This window comes from Bos taurus, chromosome X (assembly GCF_002263795.3).
Source record: "Bos taurus isolate L1 Dominette 01449 registration number 42190680 breed Hereford chromosome X, ARS-UCD2.0, whole genome shotgun sequence".
NCBI classification, from domain to species: Eukaryota; Metazoa; Chordata; class Mammalia; order Artiodactyla; family Bovidae; genus Bos; species Bos taurus.
In genome coordinates, this window is record NC_037357.1 from 13,992,329 (window position 1) to 14,012,790 (window position 20,462).

The 20,462-nt window shown below is 50.7% G+C and overlaps 1 protein-coding gene across 3 annotated transcripts in view; it reads left to right on the forward strand.

Moving 5' to 3' along the window:
* The window catches only part of BCORL1 (BCL6 corepressor like 1), a 60,559-nt gene that overhangs the window by 14,921 nt on the left and 25,176 nt on the right, over positions 1 to 20,462 (forward strand). For all 3 annotated transcript variants that reach the window (XM_005227504.5, XM_005227505.5, XM_002699518.6), the window contains 6 exons: positions 4,153 to 4,282; positions 8,969 to 9,056; positions 9,325 to 12,600; positions 16,373 to 16,538; positions 17,802 to 17,882; positions 19,959 to 20,348. In XM_005227504.5, the coding sequence (XP_005227561.1) occupies positions 4,197 to 4,282; positions 8,969 to 9,056; positions 9,325 to 12,600; positions 16,373 to 16,538; positions 17,802 to 17,882; positions 19,959 to 20,348 (4,087 nt within the window). In that variant the 5' untranslated portion in view covers positions 4,153 to 4,196. The remainder of the gene's footprint in view (positions 1 to 4,152; positions 4,283 to 8,968; positions 9,057 to 9,324; positions 12,601 to 16,372; positions 16,539 to 17,801; positions 17,883 to 19,958; positions 20,349 to 20,462) is intronic.

A 20,462-nucleotide genomic window follows, 5' to 3' on the forward strand; every position in this document is an offset into this window, starting at 1 on the left:
ACAAAATGGCCCGTTACATTGCCTGAGTCTTCTAATGCCTCACAGAAAGAAAAGATGAAAAAAGATGATCAGCCAACAGACTGAGCTGTTATTCCTTAAAGTAGGATATTCCAAGATACTGTAAGAAACAGTCAAAACTTGATTAACCAGGTTGTTTAGGAAGTGGGATCCTAGTGAACTGAGGTATCTTACCCCTTGCTGAAATCTCTCTGAAGTTATGTGTGAATCCATGTAACTGTTTTAGAAATGTTAAAGATAATTCTCACAGAAAGGTAAAATCATGAGTCTCTTACAGATTTAAGAATGAGCACACGTTAAAGATTTTATTTTACTCATTAGTTAACAAGGGAACCAGACAGATGTTTATAGTCGGTTCAAAGAAAAAGTCCCAAAAGCACAAATTTATATGGAGTAAAGGAATTGAATTGCAAATGGAGGCAAAACTGGTTTTTCCACAGTGGGGAGAGAAGTCAATCCAAACTGCATGGGACAAGACAGAGTTTGCATATCCATCAGTTACCTGCAATTTACAGAGGTGCAAAAGCGCTCAGAGGCAATGAACCGGGCTAGAATCAGGCAGCTTGGAAGGGTGTGCTGTCGATAAGGCAGAGCTCTTTTGTTAAAGTACAGTTTCTAAAAAATAGTAAGCATGGTGAGTACTTTTTTTGGGGGGGGGGTTCTTTTGCCTTTTATAATTTCTCAGGGTCACCACCTCAATTCTCACCCAAGATTCACTTCTGCATAACATGAATTTACTAAGTACTTACTATGTATAAGACATTGCAGAAGAACCAGAGACAGAAAAGAAGGTATTTCTTACCTTAAGTAGCTGATTGTTTGGGAGTGGGGGAAAGACATCTGTGCCATATGCCCAGTTAATCACACAGCAGAGGGACTAAGAATCTGTGCTGTAGTAGGTATGGGAATGAAATGTTTAGGGAGGACCAGACGGGGAGGAGTTAACTGACCAAGGACGGGGGCTGGGGAGATGACATGGTGACATTCAAGCTAGGCTTTGATGGGGGACACAGGGGAAGAGGGGACACAGGAGAGGCCATTTCAGGGTGAGGAACCAGCCTGGAACTGGATGGTCTGTTCAGGGAAGGGTCAGGAATTGAGTGGTGAAGGCGCAGGATGTGGCCAGACAGGAGGCTAAAGGCCAGGTCATGGAAGGCCCTGAAGGCTGTGCTAAGAAATGTAGTCTTGACTCTGAAGACAGAGGAAAGCTGTTGAAAGCTCTGGCAGACAGAGGGGGCGATGTGATAGAACTGGTGCTTTAGAAGATGAATTGATTGTAGAATCAAGATATTAGAGGCAGAGGGACCAGTTAAGAGGCTATTTGTAATATTCTGGGTGAGGGATGATGAGGGACCACATCAGGGCAGGGGCGAGAGGGCTAGAAGGAGAGGACAGAGATGGTGTTATTAAGGCTTGACTCCTGATTGGATGTGGGTAGTGTGGGAGAGGAGTTGAACGCTGAAATTTCCAGGCTGGGGGATAGTGGTGCTCTTAACTAAGATAGGAAACATGCTGGGCATGGGGGGTGGGGAGCAGGTTTTTGGTAACAGATAATGAGTTCGGTTTGAGACACACTGAGTTTGAGGGGCTTGGTGGACATCTAAGTAACAGCAAGTGGCTGGCAGCTGGAAATTCTGGTCTGGGTCTAAGGAGAGAGGTCAGGGCTAGAGATACAGATTTGGGAGTCATCAGTGCCCAAGGGGTGAACGGAAACTGGGAGGTCTTGAGCTAAGAGAGAAGGATTGGTGGGGTGCATGTGCACGCGCGTGCACACACGCACGCGTGCACACACACACATACACACAAGGAGGCAGGGTGGGGGGGGTTGGGGAGAGCCAGTGAGAGCCAGACTTGAGCTGGAGAGGCAGGGAAGACAGGAGGACAGAGAGGGAGACTAAAGGCTGAGGCTGGAGGTCTAAGAATAGAGGGGAGGAGAGGCAATGGGGAGGGAGAAAGGGGAAATAAAGAAGGGGAGATAAAGGAGGGAAAGGACTGGGGCAGGAGATGCGGGGGAAGGGAAGAACACTGAAGGAGAGAGAAGGAGAAGAGAAGCGGAGGAGAGGGGAAGAGAGAGAGACAGTGGGGAGAATAGTGGGGAAAGGGGAATGATGAGGAGGAATAGAGAGAAATGGGAGAGTGGGATTGAGAGAGGAGGGGGAAGGGAGAGAGAGGAGGCGGGTAGGAAGAGAGGGAGGGAAGGGGAAGGGATGGAAGAATATGGCAGAGGTGAGGAGAGACTTAGTAAGATGAGGGCCAGGTTTCTGGGGTGGCAGGAGAGAAGCCCACAGGTGCAGGGTCTGTAAAGCCAGGTAAGGGGCAAGTATAAAGGAAGAGGCGAAGCAGGAGTGTCCTATGCTATCCTATGCAACAGGGGTAGGAGGAGGGGGAAGTCCAAGGAGAGGATGCGGCCCTGCTCTCCTCTCACTGACTCTTTCCCTTGTCTGCTCCCTCTGCGTCAGCTCTGCAGCCTCTGGGCTCTTTTCTGATCTTAGCAGGCACCCCCTGCCTTAAGGACCTGTGCAAGGTGGTTTCCTCTGTAGAATGCACTTCCCCAAATGTTCACATGGCTCGCATCTTTGCTTCCTTCAGGATGTTTAAATGTCTCCTCAGCAAGGCCTACTCTGATCACCCACTTATAAATTGTAGCCCATTCTGCTCCTTGCCCCCCACTATTGCCTTGCCCCTTAGCCTGTTATATCACCTTCTAACATCCTGTAACACAGTCATTTAACATGTTTATTGGCTATCTCGTCCCACTAGAATATAAACTCCATGAACACGGGGATTTCTTGTCTTTTTTCTTAATTGTTGCATCCTTGGTACCTTGGACAGTGGCGGCACATAGTAGGTGCTTGAAAAATAATTTTTGAATAAATAAGTGATATTGTGTTGAATATGGACAATCTCCAAAAGTTGTATAAAGGATGTGTTATTTCTGTGTTAGTTGCTCACTCATGTCTGACTCTGCGATCCCATGGACTGTAGCCTACCAGGCTCCTCTGTCCATGGAATTGTCCAGGCAAGAATACTGGAGTGGGTAGCCATTCCTTTCTGTGGGCTATCTTCCTGACCCAGGGTTCAAAACTGGATCTCCTGCATTGCAGGCAGGTTCTTTACCATTTGAGCCACTAGGGAAGCCCATATAAAGGATAAATGAAACAAATCCCCAAGGTAGCTGTATTTTACTATGATTTACTTCTTTGCACAGTGGAGAACAGCATAAAATTCTGATCACCATAGGGTTTTGTTCAGTTGAGCTTTGATGAATAAGGCTTTTAGCTAATAAGTTAACTCGAATTTGAGGATCTCAAGACAAGCTCATTGGATAAACATCTTTCTCTTGATGCCTCGATTTCTCTGGAAGGTGAATTGGCTTTGCATTGGTCGTCAGTAGTGAGAGCCCAACACCGGCTGGTGAAGGGGGTGGTAGGTCATAGGGATGACAGACTGATAGGAGAGACAAGGACAGACATGTGCAAGTCTTAATGGAGCATTGTCTTCCGTCTGCTTGTTTGTGGTCAGAGCACAAGGAGTATGTTATCTGATTTGAAGGGCGCTTTAAACCAGCTTAGGTATATGCATTATATCTATATGATTCCTAACTTGAAATTAGAATAGTTTGGAAGGGCTTATAAAGCAAGCATGTGCTTCCTCTGGAGAGCTTAAATTGGCAATGTCACTCAAATACTTCAGTACTCATGTATTAGAGAGCTGACGAGAAAAAGATTCCCCAGTAGTCTTTCAATGCACTATTCATATATGGGAATGACCCTCTAATTGTAGTTGGTTAGGCTAAATGTGTGTAGAAAAATATACTGTCATCTCACTTGTCTGAAATAGATTGAATTTCCTCAAATACTCATGCATATCTGTCTTTCAGATCATTTAAAAATCACTCTAGGTGATTAACAGCATCCTCATCTCCATCCTGAAACCTATGGATTCCTGGAAAGCTGGTGCTCCCTCGTCCCCATTTGGACCTTAATTTCCCACAGCAGTCAGGCTTGCGAGAGAGATGGCTTTAATGTTTTGGCACTCTAATTACCTTTATTTGTTTCAGTGTTTCCGCCTAAAAGGTGGTTAAAGCACCGTCTGTGTTACAAGTTTTGATTTTTGGGAGTTCTTTTTCCCCAGGGGGAGTGGCCACAGCAGGTCCTAGCTGGTGGTGAGTGGCTGTCATGATCTCTACAGCACCGCTCTACAGCGGCGTGCACAACTGGACCAGTTCTGACCGGATTCGCATGTGTGGCATCAACGAGGAGAGGTGAGGAGGCTGGGAAGGTGGCTGTGGCCAGCTTCCAGTGAGCTGTCCCTGCTCCCCAGCAGGGTAGCTGTGAGAGGGCCAGAGGAAGAACCCTGGGAAGGAGACTGTTGGTTGTTTCTGATTTTCCTGAGGTGGGCTGGGGCTGGGCGGTGAGAGTGGCCTGTTCTGCCATGCCGTCCCTATTCAGGTGGAAGTGAGGAAGCCAAGAGATGACCTTGTGCCAACTAGTATTTGTCTACTCATTAAGAACTGTCAGACTGTGGAATACAGGGACGCTCAGGCAATTGCAGTTTTTGTTTGCTGCATCTATGTTCTGTGCTCAAGGATACATGTAAGATATTTTTGGTCCTTGATCTAAGCCTGGAAGAAAGATAGTTTTATTATTCAGCTTTATACTGGAAATGGTTAGTGGGTATTCTGGCGATCAGCACTTTCTGGCTAGTGATGATTTGCAGTGAGATACTTATAAAATATCAAAGGACGATCAGACTGCTTGACGTAGTTTTCGTAGGAAACTGAAAGTTGGTGATGCCTGCTGGATCTGTGTGCATTTTCAGTTTTCTGTTCACCAAATACTGGGTTGACCAAGCTGTGCCATTTCTGATCATACCCCATATGAAGAACACTCAAAATGGGCTTCAGATTCTACATTTGACTTTTCCTAACTCTTGGCAAAAGAGCTGTGTGTGTTGGTTGCAATGTCTCTCCCATTTTTAGAGAAGGTATGGCTCCCCCATGCTAGTCAATATATTGACTGCTGAAATCCAAATATGTCAAATCAATCACCTAGAACACAGAACAATATGAATTTTCATTGGATTCAAGATCTGGCATTTCCTTGGGGAAATCTTGGAGGTGTGTGCATGGAGGGGGTATGGGTAATTTTGAAAGGAAAAGGGATGGCTATCTTCCTTCTTCTGCTCTTAACTGGAGAAGTGTGTACTTGTCTGAGGTTCAGGTTAGAATAGACCTTTTTATTTTTTTTGAAGCCATTAGTGTTTGATGGTTTAATGCTCTCTACACAGAAGAATGAGTTAGAGATGGACTTAAAAGGAATTTAATTTTAGAATATAAAAGTCAAGTTCAAGGAAAATAAGACAAAATTCTTCTAGGATCTGTGCAAGAAAGATATTTTCCTTTGCATATGAGGTGTGTCCTTAGATAATAACTAAGAGATGATGTGGGGAAGGCAGAGTGGTGGTATTGATTTGTGTGAGTGTTCATTGGCAACTAGTTATAAGCAGATGAGACTTTGATGTAGAGATCTAGACTAGAGCCTTCAAAAAAATCAATGGACAAGTTACTTGGGTTTACTGTCTATTCTAAATCCCCACTGAAAAAGGACCATGAGTTGGAACCAAACTTGATTTTCACTTCTTATGGACCTTTCTTGGGATGTTCAAGTACCAAATATTCCACGTGGTTAAGATGACCTTTTAAGTGTTGTAACTTTTGACCTTGTCTACCCATTATTGTTGCCTTCCTGCTCCAGCCTAGGCCATGCTACAGCTAATTTCCAAAAGGTGATCTCACCTTATTTAAAACCATCTTCCTCATCAGCCCTTTACCACCTGTAGAATTTAGCTATTTGGAATATAAAGCTACATCTGGGGGTTAATTCTTAAAGTTAGGTTTGAGAAGCCCACCCAGCTCCTCAGATATAGTTGGGGACTGTAGAAACAGGGGACAGGGCTTTTTGCTGGCCAACTCTAGACCAGCCTCCAGCTAAATCCCTCTGTTTGCTTGCTTGCTTGCTTCCTTTCTTGTACCCATTCATGACTTCATTCACCAAACATTTTTTAAACTCAGTCAGAGCAAACCATTTGTCATGGGACATTGGTGCTAAGTGCTGTCGAGTGGCGTGTACAGTGGGAGTCTAGAGGCAAGAATCAAAAACTTCCTGGGGAAAGAAGGGAAGGCTTCCCAGAGGCAGTGACATTTGAGCCAGGGCTTGAAGGATGAGTAGGAGTTTCAGGTGAGGGCTGTTTGTCACACCGTGTGTTTGTGGGGAACTTTGGAATAAAGGCAGTCTTGGGGTGTGATGGGATTTGAGGCGGGGAAAGTCTGCAGGAGCTGGGATCCAAGGAGCAAGATATGTGCCATGTAGTTAAGGCCCAACAGGAACTGAAAAAGGTCTGGTTTGACACTGGTGCTAGCCCTTAATAATTAGGCAGACAGCCCTGAAAGGTTATGACAGGTTCTGGTTTAAGTTCAACAAAGCCTTGAGCATAACAGCCTAGGGTCATCTCTGTTGGGAAGAAACAGTGGGATCAATTTTCAGTCCTGATTGAAGCCTGCTTTGACTCCTGTTCTCTTCTCCCCGCTACCTGCACCCTCCTAATCTTGCTCGGTTGACCTGGCTCTTCCCCTGCACCCCCTCCCATGTCTCACATTCTTCTGTCAATGGAGCAGTTTAACATTTGCTTGGCTTTACACACTCCTCTCCTCAGAAGGCTTGAAACGTGGCCTCAGGACATTTTCCCAGAGCCTTGTTGGTCGGCAGGATCGCTGTTGCTGCGGCCACCTCGAGAGTCTCTGGGCCAGTGGCTCCACACTTCTCTGGTGGCTATCTTTGAAGGCAGAGTTTCTACTTTCAGGGTGACTTTATATAGGGTGAAAGCCGAGCAAGCAGGACCGAGTATGCAGCTTAGCTCCCCTCTGTATCATCAGCAGGGGGGATATGGAAACAGTGTGTCCTCTCTGCGATACCTTATGAGGGGTTGTCCAAGCGTGGGTCCCTGCCGCTCCTTTTCCCTTACCACCATTGTCCCCGCAGAACCAGCCCTGGAACCCTGCTTCACCCCTGGCCTGAAGCTGGGGATTGGGCTTGCTTTCCTGGGCTCTCAGGGGTTGATGTCCAAGCATGTTTTCCCTTTCCCTCAGGCTCCCCCTTCCTCGCCTTCCTCGAGACCCCCAACTGTGTCTCCAGCCCTGTCTCTCCTTTTGATCCCTGCTATTTGTCACCAGCAGTCCATTGCCAGCAGTGAAACCCTCCCACTTCTGCCAGCCTGGCTGCCTTTTAAAGGGAACAAGCCTTTCCCCTCAGTTAGTCCCTTCTGCAGCCCTGAAAAGATGAGGAGAGGCCTGTGGCGACCCCCTTGCCTTTTTTGCTCCTCTTGCCCCAGGTACAGTTTGGGGGTGTGTCAGTGGTTCCCTGTTCCAGTGCAAGGGAAGGAGTTAGTTCTTATGGGGCTTGGGTTGGGGACACCCTGACTGCCCTTTGGTCAGGGTGGCTGGTGAGGCAGGCGCTGGCTTCTTCCCTGGCTGTGGCAGAGCTCAGGAAGAGGCTCTGAAATAGGAGGATGGCAAACCCCAAGGCAGTCTGGCTCCCCGGAGATGCACAGAGCATTCCTGTGTTTGCGCCCTGGGAACCGTATCGTAGTGCTTGTGCTAGAGCTCTGTTGTTGCACCTCAGCCTTCCACTCACCCACTCCACCCACCCCTGCCCCACCAGTGTCTTCCCTAGGGCAACAGAGGCACATTCTGTACTTCAGACACCAAGTTTCCTGTGGGCTTTATCCTCTCTCCAACGTCACCCTCCCAGGCTGACCTTTTTTCAGGGAGGGGGTCAGGATACACGATTTTCTATGAAATGGTTGGATGGCATCACTGACTCAATGGGCATGACTTTGAGCAAACTCCAGGAGATGGTGAAGGACAGGGAAGCCTGGCATGCTGCAGTCCATGGGGTTGCAGAGTCAGACATGTCTGAGCAACCGAATAATAACAAATCCCATTTTCTAAGATTCTTAACCCAAATTTTACAGAAGACTTTTTAGAAGGTGAGAGTACAGTGGAGTTTATCTCCTTTGGGAACCTGGCCTTTGGGAACCTCCTTTGCTTTGGCCTTGAGCATTTCCCCCTGCAATATACCAGCTTGAATTTAGGGTCTGTTGTCTTGAAGGCTTCCTTCCCTTTGGGATGCTGGGAGGCCAAGGGGAGAGGGGGAAGCTGGTGGGGAATGGGATGCAAGGAAGAGCAGAAAGGTAGGAAGGAGGGTGCTGGCCTGAGCTCACCGGTATCCTAGAGGGAAAGAAGTCATGCCCTTGAGATGCCCCTTGACACCCAGTGACCTGCCTCAAATCAGTGTCATTATGTGTGCTAATAAACGTGCATCTGCTGTAGGCAAGCCTGTCAGGTGGACAGGTGAGAGTTGGATTTAGAACCTGAAACACAATGGAGGTGGTTATTTGTTTTAGGAAAGGGTTACCCTTATGAAGCCTGCAGCCAGCTTTCCTTACAGACTTAAATAAGACTACATTTATGAGAAAAGCGGTTTGCGTGCCTTTTGAGATTTCCTGTGAGTTACATCTCTCCCCTCTTGGCACTGCTCAGTACTTTCTGCATGGTCACCTTGATGGATAAGCTCTAGGAACAAGGCGGAGGTGCTGGGGTCCTCCAAACCGCTGGTGAGAGCCCTAGAAAACTGGACACAGCCCAGAGAGGGGAGTCTGGTCAGATCGGGACTTTTCCTTTGTAGGAACTTGAAAAGTTGGGCATGGAGGCTCTGGTTTGCAGCCTGGACCCCCTCCCCCAAGTTTATTGTGGTCTCCCTCAAGCCAATAAGGGAAGTGAGACAAGAAGGATTTCTGTGAACCCAGGCAGGCAGGGGGTATTCTGGGGCAGATGGTGGTGGCCTGAAGGCTTGGCCTCATGTCGTTTTTCTGCTTGTGTCTCCCATGCTAGAAGAGCACCTCTTTCTGATGAGGAGTCCACGACAGGTGACTGCCAGCGCTTTGGATCTCAGGAGTTTTGTGTCAGCAGTTTTTCCAAGGTAAGGGGCCATGCAGAGCCACATGCCACCTGCTGAAGGGTGGAGCTGAACCACCCAGGCATGGTGGCCAGCCTGCCTTCCCTGAACGGGGCCAGGCAGAACCGGGGTGCTTCCCAGGAGTTGGTGCATGTGAGACAAAAATCAGCCTGCTGCACTTTGCTTCTGCCAAGTTGCAAAGAGGACCAGCAGTCGCCCCTTCCAGGCCTCAGGAGCCTTTCACGACCTACAGAGAGCTAGTTAAGACAGGTTTTCTACTCTGTCATTGCAGGTGGAGCTCACGACAGTTGGAAGTGGCAGTAATGCCCGGGGGGCAGACCCAGATGGCAGTGCAACAGAAAAACTCGGGCCCAAGTCAGAAGACAGGCCTGATGACGCCCAGCCCCAGATGGACTATACTGGGAGTGTGGCTGAGACAGGGGGCCCCTTGGTGTCCCTGAGCAGCCCAGGAGACGGGCTCAAGCTTTCTGCTCCTGACGGCCCCGAGGCTGGCAACGACACTGCTGACTGCTCCTGGACTCCCCTTAGCAGCCAAATGAGCAAACAGGTGGACTGCTCGCCAGCTGGGGCCAAGGCTCTGGACTCGCGGCATGGCGTCGGGGAGAAGAATACTTTCATTCTGGCAACTCTGGGAACTGGCGTCCCCGTGGAGGGCACCCTGCCTCTGGTGACCACTAACTTCAGTCCATTGCCAGCCCCCATCTGCCCGCCGGCGCCCAGCTCGGCCTCCGTCCCCCCGTCTGTTCCAGACCCATTCCAGGTGCCCCTCTCGGTCCCCGCCCCGGTCCCCCACTCCGGGCTCGTTCCCGTCCAGGTTGCCGCTTCGGTCCCAGCTCCTTCCCCTCCCTTAGCGCCAGTCCCGGCTCTGGCCCCAGCACCACCCTCAGTGCCCACGCTTATTTCTGACTCGAACCCCCTTTCGGTCTCAGCCTCGGTCCTGGTGCCTGTGCCCGCTTCTGCCCCCCCGTCGGGCCCCGTCCCCATGTCGGCTCCAGCCCCAACCCCCCTCTCAGTCCCAGTTTCGGCTCCTCCCTTGGCTCTGATCCAAGCTCCTGTGCCCCCTTCGGCTCCAACCCTGGTCCTTGCACCTGTCCCCACTCCAGTTCTGGCCCCCATGCCAGCGTCCACCCCTCCGGCAGCTCCTGCCCCTCCAGCGGTGCCGATGCCCACACCTACCCCGTCCTCCGGCCCACCTTCTACCCCCACCCTCATCCCTGCCTTTGCTCCCACGCCAGTGCCCGCACCCACCCCTGCCCCGATCTTCACTCCAGCCCCCACGCCCATGCCGCCTGCCACACCTACTGCCATTCCCACCTCGGCCCCCATCCCAGCCTCCTTCAGTTTGAGTCGAGTATGTTTCCCTGCAGCTCAGGCACCAGCTATGCAAAAAGTCCCCCTGTCCTTTCAGCCGGGGACAGTGCTGACCCCAAGCCAGCCGCTGGTATACATCCCGCCTCCAAGCTGTGGGCAGCCACTCAGCGTGGCTACACTGCCAACCACCCTGGGAGTCTCCTCCACGCTCACGCTCCCCGTCCTGCCATCCTACCTGCAGGACAGGTGTCTTCCTGGGGTGCTGGCCTCCCCAGAGCTGCGGTCTTACCCGTATGCATTCTCTGTGGCCCGGCCCCTGACATCAGAGTCCAAGCTGGTGTCTCTGGAGGTGAACAGGCTCCCCTGCGCTTCCCCATCAGGCAGCACCAGCACCCAGCCTGCGCCCGATGGGGTCCCCGGGCCTTTGGCAGACACATCCCTGTCTACTGCTTCTGCCAAGGTGCTTCCACCACCGCAGCCTCTGCTGCCAGCCCCCAGCGGGAGCTCAGCCCCACCGCATCCCACCAAGATGCCAGGCAGCGTGGAGCAGCAAACAGAAGGGACTTCCGTCACCTTCTCTCCCCTCAAGTCACCTCCACAGCTGGAGCGAGAGATGGCCTCTCCACCTGAGTGCAGCGAGATGCCCCTCGACCTCTCCTCCAAGTCCAACCGACAGAAGCTCCCATTGCCGAACCAGCGCAAGACGCCGCCCATGCCCGTGTTGACCCCTGTGCACACCAGCAGCAAGGCCCTGCTCTCCACCGTCCTGTCTAGGTCCCAGCGCACGACCCAAGCTGCTGGCAGCAGTGTCACCTCATGCCTGGGCTCCACTTCCTCACCCTTTGTCATCTTCCCTGAGATTGTGAGGAACGGGGACCCCAGTACCTGGGTGAAGAACTCCACTGCACTCATCAGCACCATTCCGGGCACCTATGTGGGTGTGGCCAACCCGGTGCCCGCCTCCCTCCTGCTGAACAAAGACCCCAACCTGGGCCTCACCCGAGATCCCCGCCATCTCCCCAAGCAGGAACCCATCTCCATCATTGATCAGGGTGAGCCCAAGGGCACTGGTGCCCCCTGTGGCAAGAAGAGCAGCCAGGCTGGGACTGAGGGACCGCCAAGCACAGTCAAACGTTACACCCCTGCCCGCATCGCCCCTGGGCTGCCAGGGTGCCAAAGCAAGGAGCTCTCACTCTGGAAGCCCACAGGGCCGGCAAACATTTACCCACGGTGTTCAGTCAACGGGAAACCCACCAGCACCCAGGTCCTGCCTGTTGGCTGGTCACCGTACCACCAGGCGTCTCTGCTTTCCATTGGCATCTCCAGTGCTGGGCAGCTGACCCCCAGCCAGGGGGTGCCCATCAGGCCCACCAGCGTCGTTTCTGAGTTTTCTGGTGTGCCATCCCTTGGCCCCAGTGAGGCCATGCATGGGCTTCCTGAGGGGCAGCCGCCACGGCCCGGGGGCCCCTTTGCTCCCGAGCAGGATACGGGCACAAAGAACAAAACCTGCCGCATTGCTGCCAAGCCTTACGAGGAACAAGTGAACCCTGTCCTCCTGACTCTCAGCCCTCAGACAGGGACCCTGGCGCTGTCTGTGCAGCCTAGTAGTGGGGACCTGCGAGTGACTCAGGGGCCTGGGGAACCAGAGAGCCACCTCTGCCCCGACAGCACTCCTAAGCTGGAAGGCCCCCAGGGGGCTTGTGGCCTGAAGCTGGCCGGAGAGACAAAACCTAAGAACCAAGTGCTGGCCACCTACATGTCCCACGAGCTGGTCCTGGCCACCCCCCAGAACCTGCACAAGATGCCCGAGCTGCCTTTGCTACCTCATGACAGCCGCCCCAAGGAGCTCATCCTGGACGTGGTTCCCAGCAGTGCCAGGGCCGCTAGCACAGAGCTTCCACAGCTCGGAAGCCAGGTGGACCTGGGCCGGGTGAAGATGGAGAAGGTGGATGGTGACGTGGTCTTCAACTTAGCCACCTGCTTCCGGGCCGATGGCCTCCCAGCAGCTACCCCGAGGGGCCAAGTGGAAGTGCGGAGTAAGGCAGGGCAGGCTCGAGTGAAACAGGAGAGTATAGGTGTCTTTGCTTGTAAGAACAAGTGGCAACCAGACTCTGTGGTGAGTGATGGTGCGTCCGAATCTCCGCCACCCAAGAAAATGAAATGTGGCAAAGAGAAGGATGGTGAGGAACAGCAGCCACAAGCCAAGGTCCTGGTCCGAAGTTCCCACGGACCCAAGGTGAGTGCTGGGCTGAGTTTGAGGGCAGGGCCGAGATACCAGTGGTCTGCTTTGTCCTGCAGATGTCAACCTCATGCAGTGTTCTTGAGTAGATCTGTGAAGCAAAGTGATTGCAAGGCTTGTGCAAAGTGAATCATGACACTTAACCAAGGTACATTCTCCATATAGAATGTTTTAGTGTGGTGGGGGTGGAGTTTGCATTTTATAGGCTGTGGGAAATGATCCCTGCAGCTGAGGAAACCATTGTCCCAGATGAGGATGGAAAGCGGAAGAGTATGATACGATACAGGGAGGGAAATTAATAACAGGCCCTTTGCTGCATAGCCATTCTTCCTTTTCCTTTTCTAAGATAACTGATGGCCTTGAGAATTTGGGACCCAGGGAGGGAAGGAGCCCTTGACAGGGTTGCTCCCTGCACCACTGGGTAAACCTGCTTAGGATTAGCTTGGAGTTTTGAGGGGCCAGAGCCAGTTCAGCTTCTGGGCTCATCCACCAGTTTCCTATCCCCCTAATGCTTGGGGTGGTAGCTTTGGGTTTCAGCCCGTTAGAGATTTGATGTCCAGAGCATCTGGATCTGGGTTCTTAATAGGTTAAGGAGGATGGCAGGGTTCTAGGCAGAAAGCGGGGCTAAGAGGACTTGACCTGAATCCGGTGTTCCTCCAAAAAGTATCTGAAGGCCACTAGTGATCAAGGAGATTCTAGAAGCAGTTGAGGATAGGGCTTATTCAAGATACGGAGCAATTTGAGGTTATGTTAACAAGCCTTCAAATTGAATGTTGAATAGATTTCTAGCTAGAGCACTGTGAATTTGTCTGTGCAGAAGTTCTTAGTTGGTTGTTGTTGTTGTTGTTGGACCATAGAACACTTTGAGAAGCTAATGAGAGCTGCAGACCCTGTCCTCAGAAACATGACCTCATAATTTTGCCGATAATTTCAAGGGGCTCAAAGACCCAACCCATGCCCCAAAGCCCACCCATGGACTCCAGGTTAAGAACACTGGGGATAGAGTTTGGGTGGGTTTTTCTCACCCAGTGATGATGTATACTGGCCGGAATGGGCTAACTGATAGAGACAGGACATAGATGAGTGGTTGCCTAAGGCTGGAGAGAACAAGGAACTGGAGATGGCTTAATGAGTCCAGGGTTTCCATTTGGGGTGAGGAAAGAACTTTTGGAACTAGATAGTGATGATCCTTACACATGTTTGTGACTGTACTAAAAACAGTTGAATTACAAACATTACTAATATATGATATATCTCAATAAATTATGTCAACAAAGCTGTTGTTAAAAAATTATTAAATGAAGTGATATGTGTAGATGCTTAGAACAGTACCTGGCAGATAGTTAAGTGCTCAGGAAGTGTTGGTGGCTGCTATTGATATTGTTAATATTACAAATAGGATAGATGTGGTCCCCGCCCTCCTGGAGCTTATGTCTCACAGGTGACTCACTGGCAGACAGGCACCACCCCTTCCTATATAAAATGAAGAGTTCACAGGGTGCACTGACAGATGCAGAGAGCAGAGAATAAAGTTACAGGGTCAGGAGCCTCGAAGCAGCCCTTGGCAACTGCCTGTAATGATTTAGTAAATGTCCATTTTTCTGGAAAGCAAATATCTTGGCTCTTTCTTTTCTTACTTTCCATCTTCCTGAGGAAGAAACCATTGATTAGCAAAACTAAAATCAGGGGTCAGTTCAAAACAGCCCCTTTCAGGGTATGGCCAAGAATCAGAATAGTCTCTGGAGTATATACAGAAGTAGGAATATAATGTTAAGTGTGTGAAACTTATACAATGTTATAAACCAATGTGACCTAAAAAAAAGAAAGTTATTTTTTAAAAAGAAACAACACAGTCTCCTGTTTCCTACACCACCTCCCCCAAGGCCTGGAGACTCCTGAAGGACCTCTGAATCATCGGCAAAGAAAATTCTCCTTCAGTCTGGTGCTGGTGGTCTCCTTATCATTTGGAAAATTCTTTAGAAAACCTTTCAACACTCTGTTGACCAGAACATTCATTTTACATGGTCTCCTCACCATCCCAACTTATTGCCTAAGTTGAAGTGTGCCCTTGCAGAACATGCAGACAGGAATCCCGTCTAGATGTTCTGTTCTGCTTGTTTTTGTCTTATCTTAGGAAGTAAAGGTTAATGATCTGTACTTGAAAGAGCCAGCTAAAAATGATATACAGAAATAAATAGGACATGTTCAAATTGATGTGCATTGAACTTTATCCCCCATGACCTGAAGGAGTTGTTTTCTGACTATACCTGAAGGGCACACTTGAAGCAGCTGGTGCCCATCTTCTTTCCTCCCTATGTCTTTCTTTCTCCTAACACGTTGGTTTGTAGGAACTTGCAGCAAGTGAAGGGAGAAACTGAACTTGAATTTCCAGCTCAGCCCTCCACTAGGTAAGAAGCAGGAGGAGTTGATGGGATAGCAGGATTCCCTGGACTTTGACGGGGATTGGTGACTTTGTGGAGTCCCCCTGCCAACCACTGCTAGAAGATGCTCCATCAGTAAGATATCTGCCATCCCCTTAGCTGGAGCTGGATCGTGATAATCTTCTAGAAGGTGGTGTGCAGGTCTGCTTAAGGGGAAAACCACTCTGCCTTTCTTCCTTGTGTCATTGTTAAAATGGTTTGCTTATTCCACACTCCCTGGACACTGCAATTCTGCCCTATTTCTTGCTGGATGGCGTGGAGAGATCTCAGAGCTTGTGAGAATATGTGACTGCTAGGCTCAGAGTATCCTAACAGTGCATAAACATGACCATGGTGACTGTCTTAGGCACCAGGCAGTAGGTATGCGTGGAGCCAAGCATAGTCAGTGGAGACACAAGCACAGAAGGAAGAAGAGAGGAATGAGAATGGAGGTGAAGGGGCCTGCCCTGGGTGCTAGGAGCCCTGGGTCTTGGTCCCAGCTTGGCCATTTTCTCACCACAGGCACACACCAGTTAACTTGCAGGCTGGCCTGGTTCCTGGTGGCCCCTGAGGCAAGTGGACACCTTGGGCTGTGTTGCCCTGGACAAATGATTTAACCTCTTACCCTGGAGGCTCAGTTTCCTCATCTCTTCACTAAGGGTGATTATTAGCTTTTCCTTGCAGAGTTGTTAAGAATAACAGATCGAATGGTAGAGAGAGTGTTTGGAAAAGGTGAAAGGGCCACAAAGTGTAAGGGGGCATTGTTGAAAATGCCTGAGGCTTTTCATTGTCTTTCCTAAGTACGGGGAGATTAGAATGGCTCCCGTGGCAGACTTTTCTTCTTGCCTTAGTGGAATCTTTTTTCTAGTATTAATTTATACATGAAAATAGATAATTTTTCTTGAATTGGCCCACGCAAGAATTATTTTCAGTTGTTGGTGTCGATACTATTCACAGTGAAGTTATTTGAACAATGTAGTCACCCAACTTGCAGAAGAGGCATTTTTGTTTTCTGTCGGTCTCTCTGTTGCTGTTCGGACAGAGTATGGGGCCTGACTTTGCACCTTTTCAAATTACTTTGGGCGTTTACTTCGCTTGTGAATGCGGACTCTGTGGACCTGTTTAAAATGGTGGGATATGGATGTCTATGGGGATTAGCTAGGGCACTGGATTGGGTCCAAAAAGCCTCTGTAGCCCACTGTAGAAGGCAGAGGGCTGCCCCTTCCCCCAGCCCATTCCTGGGCAGCTCATGTCCGTGTTTCAGAATCAGGGCACAGGGCTCAACATTAAGAGAACATTCTTAAGATGGGAAGCTGACCTTGGACCTGACACTATCTACCTCTCCGCAGTGCCGGAAGCCACCTAGTGACCCCCAGGAACCCACCAAGAAAAGCCCCAGGGGGGCTCCAGATTCAGGAAAAGAGCACAATGGAGTCAGGGTAAAGCACAAGCACCGGAAGCCAACAAAGCCAGAGTCCCAGTCTCCAGGAAAACGAGCTGACGGCCATGAGGAAGGTAGGCCTGGCGCGTGTCCTGGCCCTCTCTCTGGGCTGCAGGGGGATCCCTATGGCAGACTGGGGTGGGGAGGAGGGCCTCTGACACTGACCAGGAAAGTGGGGCTTGCTCACTCGAGGAGAGGGAGATCATTAACACCTCTGAAAGTGGAAGGAGAAGAGAGACAGGAGCAGGGCTGCTCACCCTGGTTGCTGGAGTAAGGCACACTCTGAAGTGGTGCTTTTCAGACACACAAGAGTCAGTCCAACCCCAGAGTAGCCAGCCTATTAGCCTGTGGTGGGTCTAGGCTCAGAGAAGAAACGGCTTTAATGAGGATTGAGGCCGAAGGGGGATTATTTACACTGTTTCTCTACCTTTGGTATATTTGGAAACTCCCATTATAAAGGTTAAAAAATTAACTAGCTAGCATGGCTAGAGAAATCGTAAACCCTTATTGTTTAGGGACATACAGGATGTTTGGGGCAGGGAGGTGTGTACGTAATGCATGTGCTATGCCAGTGATAGTTCCTTGGCATCCTCTGCAGAGAGAAGCCCGCGTAGTCCCGCCCATAGTAGCCTGTGTTCACAGCCTTCCTGTCTGAGATGGCCTGCCCCTTTATAGTCTCTTCTTATATAGCAGCTTTCTGCCATCTGCCACGTCCTGCTCCCATCTTCCTGCCTTGCTCAGTCCCCCAAGATCCCTTCTCTGGGACCTATTCCAGCTCAGTTAGAATTTTGGGGTGGTGCAGCAGCCTCACAGTCGTCCAGGCAGCCAGGCCTTCCACTCTGTGGTGTGCCAGGTCATTGATGCCATGCATTTCCTTTTTTGGTGTCAGCCAAAATGACCCAACTCCCAGTTTTCAAAAACTGCCAGGAAAAGCTCCTTTTCTAAAAGAGATACTTAAATGGTGGCAGCATGTAGGTGTGCTCAGTCATGTCCAACTCTGCAACCCCATGGACTATAGCCTACCAGGCTTCTCTGTCCATGGGATTCTTCAGGCAAGAATACTGAGTGGGTTGCCATTTCCTTCTCCAGGGGATCTTCCCGACCCAGGGATCAAACCCACATCTCCTCTATTGGCAGATGGATTCTTTACCACTGAGCCACCAGGGAAGCCCTGATAGCAGCATAGGGGGAGCTAATAAATGTAATGCAGGCAGAACACAAACCCTCCCTTGAGCTTTCCATCTGAGCCTTTCAGGGCAAGGGTGGGGGGCTTTCCTGTGCTGAGACTTTGATTGTGATATTTCTGCCTTCTGCCCTGAAACTGCACACCACTCCAGGTTCCTTAGAGAAGAAAGCAAAGAGCAGTTTCCGTGACTTCATCCCTGTGGTCCTCAGCACCCGGACGCGCAGTCAGTCTGGTGAGTGAGTCTGAGGCTGAGGCCCATCTTGGTACTTCTCCGCAGAGAGGTAGAAATCTGGTGGAGCCATTTTGCCATCGGCCTAAGTGGAGAGGTGGGAATTTCATTCATTGTGCCAAGATGCCCAGCTCTCTGCAGAGACAAGAGAGGCTAGGGTAGGAGCTGGGTCATTGCCCACAATTTTAGGACGATTTGCTTAGCTTTTGAGAACAGGGATTTGACACCTCTTATTGGCAGCCAGTGGTGGAAAGACGAAAAGCCTGTGCCACTCAGGAAAACTGGTTCTACTCCAGGCCTTGGCATCTCTTGATTATTGGGGCCAGTTACCAGCACAGACATTTTAATCTTTGGGCCTCTCTCCTCTTGCCCCATGTGACAAGCATCATCAAAATTGGAAACAGTCATTGAGTCGTCAGGGCTAGGAGAATCACACTTGGTCCCCTGAATTTGTACTAGTCAGCCCCCAGTGTCTAAGAAAGGATGGCTCTTGTCAGGCGCTCTTCTTGTCTGCTAGCCTCTAAGTTGGTACTTAGCGCTAGAAATGGTTGCCTGGGTTCACCCAGATATCCAGGCAAAGTGAATGGAATGGAGAAGCAGGCACAGTGTAAACTCAGTTATCTGACATTCTGTTAACGAGCACCTCCACACACAGAGAGCACGCTGGTAATTGGGGTCTGTAATGACAGCCTGGAGGCCTTGACAAATCCTGAAGTGTCCTCTGAATCATCAGAGAGCCATTACGTTACAGCCATTGCCATTTTAGTGTTAAACACAGCATAGTGTATTTGGTTCTTTAGAAATTGGTGATCCCTGGGTGATCTCTATGGTGATTTGTATTAACCAGAATATTAGATTAACTAGAACACTGCGTTCCCTGCCTGGTCTGTATAATGGAAAGTTTGCTGGACATTTGCTGTCTTTAAGTGGTCTGACTGAGGGACTTGAAGCTTTGGTCCAGTGCCACTGTGTTTGCCTCGAACCATTTCTTCTCTTTTTTTCTGGCTGCTCCGTGTGGTTCCGCAACCAGAGGTTGAACCAAGGCCCTCAGCAGTGAGAGCTTGGAGTCCTAACCACTGGACCACCCGGGAATTCCCTTGAACCATTTCTTTTCTGCTGACCTCACTTGGGTTTGGGGATTGCTGAGTTAATAGCTGGGTCTTAAGAGAAAACTGGTGGTGTCTCAGAGCCACGTCCAAGGACGATGTCAGATCTCCTGGACCGTTGAGCCGGGCCAGCTTAGGACTGCGCTTGTCAGCAGAGTTGAGGGTAGGAGTTGGGAGGAAAATGGCCTCTGGGCCAGTGGCAGAAGAGGGCAGGAAAGGTCCCATCGTCCTGGGGTGGTGGTGAGAGGAGAGGAAGTGCCTGCCCAGCGGTGAGGCACAGCTGCAGCGGGGTGGGGGTGGAGCTGAGCTGAGGAGAAAGCTCCACCCCTGGACTCGTGGCTGCTCAATAGAAGGTGGGGTCAATGTAAGGGAAGGGGGCCTGGCTCTGGAGCACTTGGGCGGGCCTAAGCCAGACTGTCACAGGAAAGGGGCTCCTTGCTTCACTTTTCCTGAGAGCCTTCAGAGATAACTCGACTTGCGCAGGGTGGATCTGTCAGCAAGTTTGGGGGTCACATAGTGAGCCGGGGTGGGGTGCCATGTCAGTCTGCCCTCCCTTACCCTCTAGTAAACCCTGTGGCCCTCTCCTGCCCCTCCCACAACTCTTGGCACCTCGTGAGCACTAAGTAGGAGTTGGTGGAATGAATGAAAGTGGCAGCACGGATGAGGAAGGGTGTGTGGTTTGGATACTCGACAGTTGTGTAACTATTGGACTGTGTAAAGCGCTTTGCAGTGAATTATCTCATTTGAGCCTCTGAACAGTCCTGTGAGCTCAGTAAGGCTCAGAACAGTATTCTCAATTTATAGACAAGGAGACAGAAGTGAAGGAACTTTCCCAGAGCATACAGCCAATAACTGGCAGAGCCTGAACTCGAACCCAGACCTGCTGGCTCCTAATCCAGGGCACTTGCTTCGACACCAAACTCTTAGTCCTTTGAAGAGATGCATGACCGTCCTCTGTACATCCCACCCGCAGGAAGCATCTGTAGCTCCTTTGCTGGTATGGCAGACAGTGACATGGGATGCCAGGAAGTCTTCCCCACAGAGGAGGAAGAGGAAGTGACTCCCACACCGGCCAAGCGTCGAAAGGTGAGAAAGACCCAGCGGGACACCCAGTATCGCAGCCACCATGCCCAAGATAAGACCCTGCTAAGCCAGGGCCGCAGGCACCTATGGCGAGCCCGGGAGATGCCCTGGAGAACAGAGGCTGCCCGGCAAATGTGGGACACCAATGAGGAGGAGGAGGAGGACGAGGAGGAGGGCCTGGTGAAGAGGAAGAAACGGAGACGGCAGAAGAGCCGAAAATACCAGACTGGGGAGTACCTGACGGAGCAGGAGGAAGAGCAGCGGCGGAAAGGGAGAGCAGGTAAGGCTGGCCAGGGGCCGCTGCCCCAGGCAGCTGCTGTCACCTGTCCCCAAGCCACAGTGACTCTGGCTTCTGGGGACCCTCAGGCATCATGGGTACTCCCACCCCTGCCTC